The 15,375-nt window shown below is 46.1% G+C and overlaps 1 protein-coding gene across 3 annotated transcripts in view; it reads right to left on the bottom strand.

The window, feature by feature from the left end:
- The window catches only part of KCNQ2 (potassium voltage-gated channel subfamily Q member 2), a gene marked incomplete at both ends in the record, with an annotated part of 63,516 nt that overhangs the window by 30,539 nt on the left and 17,602 nt on the right, over positions 1-15,375 (bottom strand). For all 3 annotated transcript variants that reach the window (XM_082065687.1, XM_082065688.1, XM_082065686.1), the window contains 8 exons: positions 73-102; positions 3,133-3,227; positions 3,938-4,033; positions 4,922-5,032; positions 7,247-7,372; positions 8,724-8,899; positions 9,990-10,116; positions 10,586-10,676. In XM_082065687.1, coding sequence (XP_081921813.1) covers positions 73-102; positions 3,133-3,227; positions 3,938-4,033; positions 4,922-5,032; positions 7,247-7,372; positions 8,724-8,899; positions 9,990-10,116; positions 10,586-10,676 — 852 coding nt within the window. The remainder of the gene's footprint in view (positions 1-72; positions 103-3,132; positions 3,228-3,937; positions 4,034-4,921; positions 5,033-7,246; positions 7,373-8,723; positions 8,900-9,989; positions 10,117-10,585; positions 10,677-15,375) is intronic.

The following is a 15,375-nucleotide window of genomic DNA, read 5'->3' as shown; positions in this document are numbered from 1 at the left end:
TGCAATTGAAGTCCCAAATGAAGAACAAGGAGTGACATGACACACAGTTTCAGAGTCACATGCACTTCATACCTGGAGGCACCGTACGTTTGCGTTTGCGTGCTTTTCAAGTGTTTTCACCAAGGAAAACCAAAGGGATAAGAGAAAGAAAAACAGGGGCAGGGAGAAGGCGGGGTGGAGGAAAGGGGAAAAGAAACAGAATAAAGAAAATTAGCATATGAACGAAGTGTATCCCTGGAGCAGATGCGCAATGACCAGGTGAGCACGGGAGCGTGGGCTGAGCTCACTCCTGCTGCAGCCAAACCACTGCCCGCCCGTGTCACACACATGTCACCCTTGAGGACAGGAAGCTGGCACCTCACTCCGAAAGCAAACTGGCACCACAGAGAGGGGAAAATGTGGGGGACCACAAGAAACCTTTCATGAGGCATCCACAGCCCTCAGTCCCATCAGCCAGGGAGTCCTTGGGCATGATGTGCTGGTGGGTTCTTATAGCAAACAACAATATATGAATGCAGCTGAGATCAAGGCCTCACTCATGTACGACAATAAATAACAGATTTGTTTTCAGCAAATCCAGTGGCTATTGTGTTGCAGGTTACGATGCCTGAGTGCACCAAGCTACACATGCATCACAAGCCCAAACGGCACCTGCATGCACAGGAGCATATTTCAAATTTGACTCTACCACATTTTGAATTTAAAGACTAAACACCTGAGATTCTCTGAGGTCACCACACTTTCCCCAAACGAGTGAGACGAGCTCTACTGCAGTGATCTGAGTGATGTTCTGGAGACACGTCATCTCCTCCAAGGCATATGCACCAATTTGCTCATCTCAAGCAGCCAAGTCTTTTTGGAAATGCCTTGGGGAGATGGGAAAGCTCAAGTCACGGGGCTCCTGCTCTGAGGAATAAGCAGCCCCGTGTTGAGCAGAAAGGCTGCCAAGGTTGGGGTGACTGCAGATCACCCCAAGAAACCCAGGAAGGAGATGGGGACATCATGTTCCTCCAACCCACTTCCTAACCGTTCTGTGCGCTTCAGCAGCCACCGCCTCAACGTGCTGCCTTAGTGAAGTGGGTAGACGAGGAGAGATGGACAGTGTGAGTGACAGAAGCTGCAGCCAGAACATACAGTTACCCCCCTTTTTTTTCCCCCAATTAGTCTGACTGCACCCAAAATATATTCAAAAGAGGTTCGCTGCTTTCTTGGTAAAAATTTCCATTTGCCCAACCGCTGAATCCATCGGTGCACCCACAGCTCACTCTCCCAGGTGATGTTCACTTGTCTGCACACAAACGGGAGCTGACTTTTTGTCCCAGATAGTTGGGCACTTCACCAAACTACTCTTTTTTTTTTGCTCTTTCTCCACCCCAAAGTTTTTATTTAGCCTGTTCTGGAGCTTTTTAGCTTAGGTTTCTTCTATGCATATTAGCTTCATGGGAAATACAAGTTTTAAGAAGCAGATTAAGTAGGATTAATTACCCCAGTATGTCCCTATGCAAAAGGGTGTCACTGTATGTCTGGCTGCATGGTAAGTTCAGTCTTTCAAACAGCAGAAAAACCTGGAAAAGTCCACTGAAATCAGCTTTGTGCATTTTGCAGTGGACTTTGGACCAGGCTCTGGTCCTCATCCCCTCCAGTAGCTGATCTCAGCCAGTGCTGCAAATGTACAACAAGAACATCAAATACTGGGTGGGAGAGTTTTCAATGCGGGTGGGTTTAATGCTATTGGAAAACAGTTTTGTTCTTTTTTGTTGGGTTGTTTTTTGTTGTCTTTGATTTTTAAAAGCAAAATCTTGAAGTCGGTTCATAAGTCTCTAGGGAAAATAGCAACCAATCAGACACACACCGGGAATGAATCCAATGAAAACTTACTGACCACAACGACGTGACTTCCAACAGGTTTTTAAGATGGTTTAACAGGCTAATGCTGACCCTAGGAAATATATCCAGATTGCCTGCCCAAGGGCTAAAAGGCACCACTAACATGGGAAAACACAACAGAATTCACACCTGCTTGGGAACATGGAGATGGAGCATGTGGAGCCCCATCACACACAAGAAAACCCTGCCAAGCTGCAGGAGTATCTACCCAACACGTCTGACTCTTCTACAAACCCAGAGAGGGCTGGTCAGCCCCTAAAAACACATCAGAAAGGGATGCACAGCCCTGTCCAGGATGCCATGTGATATGGAGTTGAAAATGAACAGGAACATTTTGCATTTTAGCTTCTGAGGAAGCCTTGTCCTTGATGCCACCAACCTTGTGAGTGACACAGGGGATGCAGAGCTTCCCCACGTCCCCATGGCCACGAGGCATAGCAGGGGACCCTGTCCCCATCTTCACAAGGCTCCGAATTCCCACAGCGCTGCTCTAACCTGTGTCATTTCAGCTGAAAAAGCCGCCTGGGTGTGATGATGAGTTACTCCCTCAATGCAAGCCAGATGGATGCTGCTAAAACACAGCAATGCTTTATCAGCATCATCCGTCATGGCTCCGCTGTCCTTCCCTACTCATGTCAACACATCGTGATGGGTAAATGAAATGCAAGAAATAGGGAAGTGCTCACTGAATCCTGATTTTTTTTCTCCTCTTAGAGTACAAAAAAAAGGAAAGGAAAGGGGGACTCAGGGCAAATGCACCTGGGGAGAATGTTGGGCCAGTCAAGGGAGGGACAGAAGTTTGTTGAAAGGCAGAAGGACGAGGAGAGACCAGCTGGAGCAGCAAGGAGCCCAGGCAAGGGCACGGGGACAGTGGCATTTACCTACGGTCCAGGGCAGCTCGGGAGGGAGATCTTCACACCTGGGCACGGCAACTGTCACAACACAATGCAACTACCAGCAGACGTGGAGAAATAAAGGTGAAAAGAGCAGCATGTACGCACACAGACACAAAAAGAAAAAAAAAATGCAGGGAAATTAAAATCAAGTCAAAAAGAAACACACAACAAAAAATAAAAGAAAAAAAACTCCGAAAGAAAAAAGCATATACCAGCTCTTGAAATCAACTTTTTCAACCTAAAAAAAAAGTAAATAAATAGACAAAACTATGTATCCAGATAAAAATAAATATGGAGGCAGTGGTATCACAAACATGGCAGTGGAAGAGGGAGGTTGAGGAGGAGGTACCTGTACATGGGGACAGTGACGGTGCGTTCGTAGTACTGCCAGGTGGAGTGCAGGTCCGTCCGGGACAGGTTGGTGGCATAAAATCTCCAAGCCGCCTATGGACAAGACAACACAGAGGGATTGTGGACTCAGGCGTGGCCAGCACTGCCCTCGGTTTATAATATTCATCCTCCCTCTGTTTTCTATGGGATGGTTCTGACATTCTGCTTTTTCCTTGATTTAACACATGACACATTTGGGGTGGTACCATGATCCTCCTGCCCATATATGCCCAGCTAAAAACGCTGTGGGTACCAGGCACTCACTGTCAGGTAGAGCTCAGGTATCAAATGGGTGTTGTTGCCCATTAGGGCATTAAAAATTTGGAGAGAATGGAGCAGGGGAATGTAAAATGACTCTTAATTTCAAACCTCCGAGGCATACATCAAGGGCAACCTTCTGCGCAGACATCTGTTATCATGAAGAAAATGCTCCCAATTGTAATTTTATATCAGTATAAATATTCTCTTTTTGGGGAAAAAAAAATAATTTGGTGAAAACAGACTGTCCTAATGCATTTGTCTTGCTGCGCTGGGCTGGATTTCATCCCTTTTCTCCCCAGCTTGCCTATCACATATGCTGTTCGCCCATGGCTGGTTTCCTGGCATTTATTCCCAGACAAGACAAGTCACCAGCTGCTGTCTCGCACCTCACACACGCAGCCCCGTTTTTCACCTGCCTGTTTCCTCCCCAACTTCTACAAGTGTATTAAACCCCCCCAAAATCAGGACTACACAACCCCAAGGCTCCCTGGGGGAATCCTCACCTGAATCAGACCCGCTGCCGGGTTTCGCCTCTTCTCAAAGTGTTTTTGTCGATGCTGCTCTTGAACCTTCAGAGCAAACCCCGAACCCAAGATGCCCTGGGGAAGATAATAAAAATGTGCAGTTAGCAGGGTGTTAGATAAGCTTTCACTTAAAAATTGCAGCCAACTTTCCTTCTGAAGGTTTGTTCTGGGTTATTTTGTTTTTGCTTCAAACATATAGGGGAAAGAAGGACGAGGCTGCAGCCAGGGCAGCCCTGGCAGGCACGGTCCCCATGATGGGGCAGCAAACTTTGCTCACTAGAATTGTTGCTTTTACCAAACTACCTCCAGCCAACAGATAAAATACAAAATAACCACACTGTGTTGGCATTCAGCAAATTATCCCCATGCGGAGAAAAGATGAGATCCATGCAACACACCCAAAAGCACTGAGAAAGGGATGGGATTAATTTACTAAAATTGTGTCATCACCCCTAAGAACATACTGTTGCAGGAAAAAAATGGTTTCATTTCGATAAATATTTGTGCAGTACCAAATCTAGACTTCCCATCCCATTTGCTCATAAGCATTGTCTGAGTTGTGGACAGTCAGAGAGGGTTTCCCTTCTTGTCCCTTTTTTTAATTTTTTGACTCAACAGCCACAGAGCAGTCATGGTCAGGATGTCTCTGGGTGCATCGCATTGCTGGGTGTAGTTCATAGAATCATAGAATATCCTGAGTTGGAAGGGACCCACAAGGATCATCGAGTCCAACTCCTGTCCCTGCACAGGACACCCCACAGTTCACACCATATGTCTGAGGATGTCGTCCAGTCTCTTCTTGAACACTGTCAGGCTTGGGGCCGTGACACCTTCCTGGGGAGCCAGCACCTCTGGGTGAAGAACCTTCTCCTCATGTCCAACCTAAACCTCCCCTATGTTGCCACCAGCTCCAGGGACAAAGCTCATCCCCCCTCCCAGCGTGATGCTGCTGCCTCTGCTTACGGCAGGGAGGGCGAAGAAGGAGACGCCGATGAGCGTGAACGTCGCCGCCAGCAGCCGCCCATTCCAGGTCTGCGGGTACTTGTCCCCATAGCCGATGGTGGTGAGAGTAATCTGCAGGGAGGAGATCACCACAAAGCCCACAGTCAGAAAGACTCAAAGCTAAAACAACAGGGACAAAACTCCTGCAACACCAGAGTGGGATACGGGGGACCAAATTGAGGTGCAGCTTGGGTACCCAGGAGGACCCCAAACTTCCTGGGATGGGCACCTCCGCTGGAAGCAGCAATGCTCTGACAGCCAGGACAGCGCTGTCACGCTCCCTGCTTGACACAAGGGGTTTTCACACCAGTCGGGAGCATTTTCTTGCCTTTAGGTGACACAGAGAGAGCTGCCATCTGGTGCAGAGGTTTGTGGCAGCTTGGAGCCTCCCCCAGGAGATGGGCTTGCACCTTCAGCAGGGAAACCAAAACAGCACAGCTCCCCAAAACCCTTCCAGCATCTCACAAAAGGATGAAGGGCTATTCACATGCATGAAGATTTGATGCTTTTTATTCCTTATCTTCCCATCAGCGCCTATTAGCTGGTCTCCCTATTTGAAAAGAGTGTAAGAGCATGACAAGATGAATTATGGTTGCTTCACACAACCTAATTTAGGGATGTTTTTTTCTCTCCTCAGTATTATTGCAATGCACCAAGAAAGTGCTGGCAAGCTGCTGCATGCATTTTGGGGAAGGAGCTAGGAGATTTGCTGGAGACAAAGAATCCCTGAACTCCAAACCACAGGAAAAGATGCATTTTCTCACTTCAATCCATGGACATCGCTAGTAGGATAGGCTTCTGAGATGATTTGGAGAGTCCAGGACTGGCAGGGTAATGCAAGGAGAGATTATTTGATTAGGAACGCGCACTGGACCCCAAAGGTCACTGTCCCACAGTCCCCACGGCCAGAGCTGGCACCGTGCTGATGGGGCTTGGGAAACCTCACACATTCCACTTCAAAGAAAATCACTTTTACACAAATGGAAATACAGTCCCAAAGTGCCATTTAATTGGACCCACTAAAAGCCCTATCAATTAGATGCCATTTTGACAAAGCAGTTAGAAAATGCATCTACATGACTATTCCTTACTGAAACACAATGTCAAACAAATGCTCTCTCCACGATCACTGCAAAGTTGGTTTACAAGTTTTTATAATTTATACAGACAACTACAAGGGCTGGATTCACTAAGATCACACTAAAGGATGGGTTTCTGAATGTAAAATTTGATTTATTTTGCCCATGTCTTAACATCTGTCTGTACTGGACCCATGAGTTGGGCAATATCAAAAACCATTATAATGAAGCCCAAATTTTACTCTGAGCTTCTCAGTGGCAAAACAGCCTGGTTCAGCTCCATGTGCCAAAATGGGGATGGGGTGATCCTGTGCCAAAGGCTCGCATAGCCTGGGAAGCAGGAGGGACAAATCTGCACATGGTTCTCCCAAGACTGACCTCTAATCTGGGTTGCCACTTTTTTCCTCATTGTTTATTTCCTAGTTATGTCAAATTGGGCTTTGTTTTTATTTTCTGTCATAACCAAGAGGCTTGAAAAGCAATTTACTGCTTCTTTTGCTTTGTTGGAGGAGAGGAGCTGCTTGATCAGCCGATTCCTCCCCAAGCCTGTTATTGGGATTTGATCAGATCTGGGATTTTCATTACATGCTTTGTAATCAAGGCCAGACGAGCGCCACAGTGTCGGAGCAGAAGAACAATAACACAAGAAGATTAGAACGTCATTAATTCTCTCTTTGTTAATGGGGTAATCCAATAATTCACATGCACACGCACACACAGAGCAAACTAAAAGTATTGCCCTTTCCTCCTTTGTCAGCAAAGATGTAAGAGGAGAGTGAATGTTTTCAGCACTAAATCTTTCTGGTACTTAGACCCTATTCATTTTATAAAAACTTATTCCAGCATATTTAAGAGTGTGCTGCCCAAGTACAATTTTAAATAATTAAAATGCAACAATACATGTCAAAATTATGATCAAAGCATCCTGTAGTGTAGGGTCTTTATCTGACCTGCTTCTATTTTCACAACAGAGCTGAATTCCACACAAGTTCCCAGTTTCCTCGAGTTAATTCAAGAAATGTGATCCCTGAACATTTTCTCCAAGATTTATTTAAGAAAAAGACTTAAACGGGGAAGCCTGAAGCCATTTAATAAAAATGTTAACTAAGCACTCTGTAAGTTGACTCCTCACATTATTGATAGAAGATGGAGGGTTAATGGACATTTTATTTTTATAACCAGCAGCTGCTCCATGAAAATTACTTACCAGACCCCACCAGAGTGCATCCGCGTATGTATCAAAGTGCTCATTTTCTCCTTTCTCAGCCAAGTATACCAGGAAAGAGGCCAGGATGAGGCACAGGAAGCCAATATACCAGGCAGTAATCAGCTCCTGCAAGATCATTAAGGGACAGAAGAGAATAATTGCAATCCTGGTGCGCATCTCCAAAAGCTGAGTTACTTGCTTGTGGTTGGCCTCAGATCTGAACTTTTCCCCGCATTTCTTTAGGCTTTGGGGCTTGGGTTAGAGATCAGTAGTGCCACTTTTTGAGATGGGACTATGTACCTGTGGTGGCCCTGCCACACAAACAGGGTGATCCCCATCCTGAAGATGCCACCAGCTGAACACAACCAGCAAATGGACAAGGAACAGGAAAGTTAATATAGTTTCATTATTTCAAGACATGAAATTGAGACATAATAATAATAATAATAATTATTATTATTATTATTATTTCCCCCATTCACATAGGGAAATTAGATCAAAACTGAAATGAGAACCCCTAGATCCTTGGGGACTCTGCTTACGGCAGGTCCCTTCCACTAACCATGAAAGAGCTGAAAAGTTGGGGTCTGGATACAACACCTCAGTTTCAGGGAAGTTTTAATTCAGAATTCACAGGAGTGATTATCTCTGGATGAAGTTAATACAACAATAGACAACAGATACCTACAAATTCCCTGTGATTTCTACACAGTTCTGGATAAGCTGGCTAAGCTTCTCAGGAGAAAAAAAGCACAGGAAAGAGGAGAAAAATGACATTCATAAATTCAGCAGCAGGAAACACAAAATAAATCAACAAACTCTTCCTAAACCAGAGAAAGGACAAAGTGCCTTAGATGAAGAATCGGTTCTGTACTTTATCTGTGATCTCACATTGGGAAGAGAAACTCTGCAATAACCATGTCTGAGATGCTGCTGCTCACAGGATGCGCTTCCAGAAACGCATCCGCTTTAATGCCTGCATCCTAGACCGAGATGCACCTGTGCTTAACGAGGCTGCTTGGCTAATTGCTCACTCTTTGAAATGAGCTGTGTCAGTGTGCAGGTGGTCACTGTGTTCACAACACTCCCTGCAAACATCACAGAATGGTTGGGATTGGAAGAGACCTCTGGAGATCATCTAGTCCAACCCCGCTGCTAAACCAGGTTCACCCAGAGGAGGTTGGCACAAGATTATGTCCAGGCAGGTTTTGAATATCTCCCAAGAAGGAGATGCCACAGCCTCTCTGGGTGGCCTGTTCCAGTTCTCTGATCATCTAAACATCCCTCCTTTCTCTCCTCTGTCAGTTGGAGGGCTCCATCAAACCTTGTGTCTTCAACTTTGCATTGCTCCCCAAGTTACTCTACAGCAACTTTCTAATCCTGAGAGATGTTTAGGGTGGAGAACTGAACCAAAGCATTGTCCTGGTGAAGGAAAACATGAAGAGTGACTCAATGTCCTTGCTTGGGGCTTGCTCACCTTACTGTGCGCATATACCACAGAGCCCAGGAGCTTCCAGGTGCCGCCCCGCCGGTCCATGCGGATCATGCGCAGGATCTGCAGGAACCTCAAACTCCTGAGTGCTGAGGTGGCAAAGACGTTCCCTTGGGACCCTGCTGCCAGCACGGCAATGGAGGCGATCAGTACCATGATGTCTGCAAGAAAAGACAGCAAGAAAAGCTAAAAAAAATGTTGCTGAACCAACTACCAACAGTAGAAGGCTGTGTGTGAAAGGGACCTTGTATCTGTTGCATCTTGTGTTGGAAGGACACTGCAGAAATCTTAACCTGGATGAACCTTATGGAAGCATCCTAGTTTCCTTCTCCACGTTCATCCTTCCCATGGAAAATGTGTCAAATACTGCAAAGCCTGAGTTCTGATAGGATTCAGTGCTAACGCTGCTGAAGTGGATTAAACCCTCACAAAACACATGCCCTTTTTCAATTGGGCACAGAGCTGTCTAGAGGTGTGAATTCCCTCTGCTAAATTAGGGAATTAAAATCTAGAGGTCCACCAGAGCAATCTTAGGGTCCTCATGGACAAAGTCCAAGAAACAGAGTCTTGCTCTATATATCTCCAAGATCCTGCAAACCTCCCTCTTCCCTAGGTTTCCAGGCAAATTTTCTAGGAATGCTCTTCTGTGGAAAAAGCTAAAATCCTGCATATGACCATTGCCAGCTCCTGCACATCTGAAAGCAGGTCCACAGCAATGGCTTGGCCTCTGCCCACTCCTCACCCCAGTAAAAGCAACTACTGTGCCCAGACGGTCCCTTTCACAAGAGGATCACCAAGTACTTTACAAACAAGAATTAATTAAGTCTCATAACTCCCTTGTGAGGCAGCTCATCAACATCGGGGAAGGCACAGTGAGACACAGAGGGTTTTAATGAGCTGGGAGCAATTTGGCGTCGAGGTTGGACATGGGATCACAGGATCCCAGCTCCTACACTCAGTTTCTACTGGAAAAAAACCCTTTTTCTGTGGCTGTCAGGGGTTGCAGCGATGCCCAGGGTACACAGGGCAATGGGGCAGCTCCCAGATCTGCAAAAATCAGTACCTCAGGCAAAATAACAAAAATCATGTCCATGGATTAGGATTTTGCTCTTTTTGCTCTTTCTTGAGGTGATCATGAAGCAGCTGGGGATCAACACCCAAATGCACATAAGAAACCGGAGCACTGTGCAAATGAGCGCTTGCAATAGCCGGTTTGGTTTGGGAAACCCCAGGCGGGGAGGCAGGACTCACCGATGACACAGAAAGGCTTGCGGGCAAATTTTAACCTTCCCCTCCAGCCGCGGTATCGGCAGCAGCAGCCGGCTGCCCAGATCCGCACAAAGTATTCAACCCCAAACACCACGATGGTGACAATTTCCTGCAGGGGAGACAAGGCTGTTAGTTGGGAAAGAAGCTGGATAGAGAGCACGGGCTGTTTGAGGAACAAATCTCTGCTGCTCGATGTCAGATCAAACAGTTGCAGGGATGTTATGGTGTGGGGGAGAAGGCAGCTCTGTGGGCTTTAAACACGGGGAGCTGTTGGACATCAAACTGCTTTTCAGTTGGGATCAGTCTTGCTACTGGGTTTTGCAACTGGACATAAATGGAAAAAAAAAAAAAAACTTTAGGAAGAAATGGTTTAAAGAATCCTTAAAATTATTTATTCCTGATACAGTTTTCTCTTTTTCACATTTTTCTTATTTCTTACCTGCACATGCAAATGAACCCCTTCTCACAAGCAGCAGTTTACATTCTTGCCCCAGTTAAATACTCCCAAACTCAGCTTTTTTATTGTGTTTTTGATTTTAATGCCTCCCTGATGGCTTCATGTGCAATCCCCCACTTACCAGGATGTAAAGAGCCCCTTCTGAGCTGTTCTGGTACTCATCGATGGTCGAAAACACAGACAGCACCAGGCAGGAGAAAACTAGGAGGAAACTATGTGACACAAAAAAGAGAGACAGGGAACATCAGTTTTCAGAGTAGGAGTTTTTCACATTTTTCAAACCAGTCCAGAGAGCATTTTGCTTGAACACAAAGCCAGAGAAAACTCCATGGATGCTCCTGCATTTTCAGCCCCAAACTGCATTTCCCATCCTCGCCGGGATAGGACATTTTTTGCGTGGATTTAATGTTCCTTAGGCAGGCACATCAGAATAACTCTGTGCTGCCTGGAAAGGCTGGTGAGTTTTTAGATTTGGTGTAGTAACGCTGGGAGGGGGATGGTTGTTACTCTGCTCTTCTGTGGCCCTGACATCTGCATCCACAGGCTGTCCCAAAAGCAGCCTCAGAAGTGTCACATCACCCTGCCACTCACAGCCTGTCCCCATTGAAACTGCCCACTCTGTGCTTTTCATGGATGTACTAATGCAAATCAGAAGGCACAAGATGAATGACGGGCGCTCGACTGTTCTGACACTGGACGCCCGAGTCTGTAGCTGCAGAGGTGTCCTGGCAGCTGCTCAGGGACAGAGAAGGTTTCCACCAGCCCACGATGCCCATTGCTTGCTCAAACAAAAGGAGGGAAATTAATTTACCAAAGATTGATTTACTGATACAATAAAGTAGGCCAGTGCAGGGAGAAACTAAGAGCTGCATTCTTTAAAAGCATTAAATAATTCATCTGTCTGGCTTTGTCTCACATTCCTACGAACAGCACATTGAATATTTATAAGGTACAGTTCAGCTGGTGGGTGCTGTTCCTTTTTGTTGTGTAAAGAAAAGGAGTTTCTCACCGCCAGGTCATGCTTGTGGCTTTGCAATGACCATTAATGTCACAATAACAAGTAAAAACAGAGAGGATTTGCAGTATTCATTTGAACCACAGGCTGAAACATCCCAGCTTGCTGGATGGACCTTCAGAGCCACCTCAGCAAAGACTGAGCCCTGTCAGCAACAAGATGAATTCAGCACAGACCAGATAAGGAAATTGCCTGATTTCCGACTGAAAACTTCGTCTTCTCACCCCAGATCTGGTACCTAGAGACTTGAAACAACCTCAAGAGAGTAGGAAAACATCTCTTGCAAACCCCCCCATGACGTCCCTCAGTGTCTTCTCTGGGTCTCACTTAAAATGTTTTGTTTCTCCCCAAGCCAGCCTTTTAAAAGCCCTTCCTTGCCATAAACAAGCCTTCCACAACCTGCCCTGCAGCCAAGTGGTCTCCATCCGTCCCACATCCTCCCAGTTGCCCCAGAAGCTGGATACAGGACCCTGGTGCTGCTTCACGCTGCGGGAGGAAAGGAGCTGCAACTGGGTCAGACAGCCCTGCTCCTGCGCTGGCCCAGATTTTGCTGCAAACTCCCACGTTGGAGTGAGAAACAAATGAATAATCAATGAAAGAAGAGAGACAAGAGGAAAACAAGACAAAAAGGAAAAATAAAGGGCATCATGGAAAGGGATCGGGGAAAAGAAAACCCAACATTTTCTGGTTAAAGAAGTAGAACACGGATTGTATTTTTAAGAGCAAACATCACAATAAAATGCCTGGGAAGGTGCTGAAAGCAAAGTGCCAATATCAGCACAGATTTGTGGGCAAGGTGACCACCTTGGGCAGATCCAGAATAAAGTCCTGACAGGGACAAACACCACATTACATACATTAGTTTTGTCACTAGACAGATACGGATGAGGCAGAAAAGAGGAAAAATTACTTTATCACTTTGAATCCCAAGGGTGGATGGTGCAAGCCGGGGTGATCTGGGGAGGGCCAGCGCAGGTCTGGGCGCTGCCGGGGAGAGATGGGATGCCCAGAAGCGGCTTCTTCTCTTTCCAGAACATCACCGCAGCCTCGGCCCTGGTCCCTCCCTTCCCTTAGCTCCCTGGGGCCAGCTCAGGGCTGCTGTAATTTCATCTCTGTGCTCCCCAGGGCTCTCATTGCTGGGGAGACCTGATGCAGATCCTGCTTGCAGGGCCAGCATTAATTACAGCACTGCCAAGCTTGGGCAGCAATGGGGAAGGCACCAGCTTCCTCATCAAAGCATGGGGGCTCCATGGCCAAATCCCACATGGACCAAAAACTCCCCTGTGTCAGTCCCGGTGGGGATGTTCAGCTCCTGGGTAAGGAACAGTCCTGCCAGTGAGGGATGCAGGCACTGGCTCCTCCCAGGGGGAGCATCCCAAAACAGCTGCTCTGCTTGACCCTGTGGTCCATGAACCTCTGGGAAGCTGTAAAAGGAGACAGAGAATGAAGCCTTTCTGCAAGGAAACTGAATTCAGGGGTTTGAGGTCTGTAAGGCTCCTGGGAGGCTTTGAAGGATCTACAGACCCTCTATGTATAGGGGATTTGAAGAAGAAAGGTGAGAGGTATGTCCACATCAGAAATGGTGTGTATCCTCTGAGCTCCAATGGAGGGAAAGCAGCAGAAAACATGAAGGTTGATTCTGCTTTAATTTCACTTTATCTACCCAGACATCTCAGAAAAGGGCTCCAGATAATAATGGATAGCTTGGAAAAGGGAAATAGGCCAATAAATAGTGCAGAGGTTGGGATAAATCTAATTTTTAAAGCTACCTATCTAATCAAAGCAAATCACATCTGCAGCCTGGCTCTGGGTAACATTAACGTGCAGCAAGGAACATTAATTACATCCCATCTAATGATTTTTACATTAAAGATGCCAATTCTGCTTAGAGCCTTGGAGAAGACAATATCCTCCTCCTGAGTAGACAGGAGCTGGGTCCTGCACAACGCACCAGCCTCTCCCAAACCCTGACTGGGATGCAGTGGGCAGTGCGTGGGTTTGGACCAGTTTCCTGCACAGAGTGGTGGTCCAGAGGATGCTCCATCCCCCTGGAGCAGGACACTTCATGTCACTTCACCTCCCCACCCACCACCCATCCCAACAGGCATCCAGCACCTTTTGCTGCTCCAGCATCCCCCCTGCCTGTTGCTTAGACCTTTGTGCTCCACCAAGACTCAGCTGTGCAAATCTGACGGTTGTTAATACTAATAAATCCAAAGTCTGGCTTTACACTCAGGGTTATGTTGGCTTAGAACACCTCTGCAAGCTTCTTATAACAATTTATAAATCCCAGCACAAAATCTGCATATCCAGATTTCATATCCATTGTACTTCATGACAGCAATAGAACAAGAAGTGACTGAACTCTCCCTAAAAAGAAACTAACAAAAAACCCACAAACAAACAAAAAACCCCAACAACCTTAAAATTATTTGAAATGGGAAAGACTGTCCTTTTTTTCCCCTCAATAAAAGCATATGACAAACATCATAAACCTTTTCAGGTTAATCATTTAATCTGCCTTCTGAAAGAAACCCCCTTGGAATCTACACACCCATTTATGTAAGAATATAAAAAGACCTTTAAATTTGTTCCTGAAATACTTGTATTCAAATAACACTCTCTGACATGCAAAGAACATTGGGGTTCCTCTGGTGCAGGACCAGGGGAATAATAAACAATGGGATTCCTAGATGGGATGGAGATGGATACAGGACAAGGAGGTGGCACAAGCTTGTAACAAGCTGCTGTGCTCGTAACACACTTCATTGGCTCTCCCTGGAATTCAGAAAGGGAATTAGTGATTTAATTAGAAAGAGCAAAGCTGGAAAGGAAGGAGATTTTTACTACAAGTATTTGAGAGCTGCACAACGGAAAACAACCTGAAACATTTATAACACTTAAAAATTACTTCGGGGATGTAAACGAGGTGTTGATAATTGTGCTAAAATAAAACCAAAATGCTTCTGGGTGATCCATCTGCAAGTCCAGCAATCCATTTGCTGTGGTCTCTGTAAAACGCCGCCTTTTGAGTAGCTGAAACTTCAACGCACATCAAAGGTCATGAAAATGAGGCAATGACAATAAATCGAGGTGAGGAGCAACAGAGAGTATCAAATGCCTTTTAACACACAGAAAGCCTCATTTAAACCTTCAGTGAATCAGAAGCAAAACTCTGATAATGCCGTGACTTTTCCAGGGGTAACAATATCATTGAATTGCAAAAGATACCATTGCACCTACCCTTAGCCAGAAGCATCCATCATCTTTATTCATGTGAGCAATCCTGCTGTGATTTGCCACCCAGCTATTCATTTACAAGGCTAAACGTGAGCCTAAATGCCTCACTCCAGCTTTCCACAGCCCTCAGCCAAAATCATCTCCCAAGGCGACTTCTGTCGTTAGCAGAGCTGAAAATAGAAGCAGGGACTCCTGCCTTTTGGTCCTGTGCCTTAATAAACACTCTATTTTCCAAGCAGAGCTCCTGATGGTGCCTCATTCCCCACAGGTGTGGCCATGCTCAGCACCAAACCCAGATCTTGCTGCTCCTCCTCAGAGCCTGGAGGGTCCCTGGGCATCCATGCGGGTAGAAGATATTGTTTATGGACAACACACAGGCTGGCTCCAAGGAAGGGATTCTCGTGGTTTATAAACTTTTAAATAAATCTTCAGCAGAGGCACCTCTAGGACAACATCAATAGCTCCTGTGCCTTCTTGGTGCACCAAGATGATGGCTGAAGAGCTCCAATAAGAAGTTCATGTACTAAGGACGGTGGGGTAAATAGAGCAAGAGAGCATCTCCAAGGGACCACAGCAGCGTAGTGGAAGAGGATGCAGTGTGGACAGCAAAGCTGCACTAAATGGTGATTTGGGATATGGGAGTTAACAAGGTCTTG

This window comes from Streptopelia decaocto (assembly GCF_964273445.1).
Source record: "Streptopelia decaocto genome assembly, chromosome: 14".
Classification (NCBI taxonomy): domain Eukaryota; kingdom Metazoa; phylum Chordata; class Aves; order Columbiformes; family Columbidae; genus Streptopelia; species Streptopelia decaocto.
Note: the sequence above shows the minus strand (reverse complement) of the source record. Positions and strands in the feature narration are given on the sequence as shown.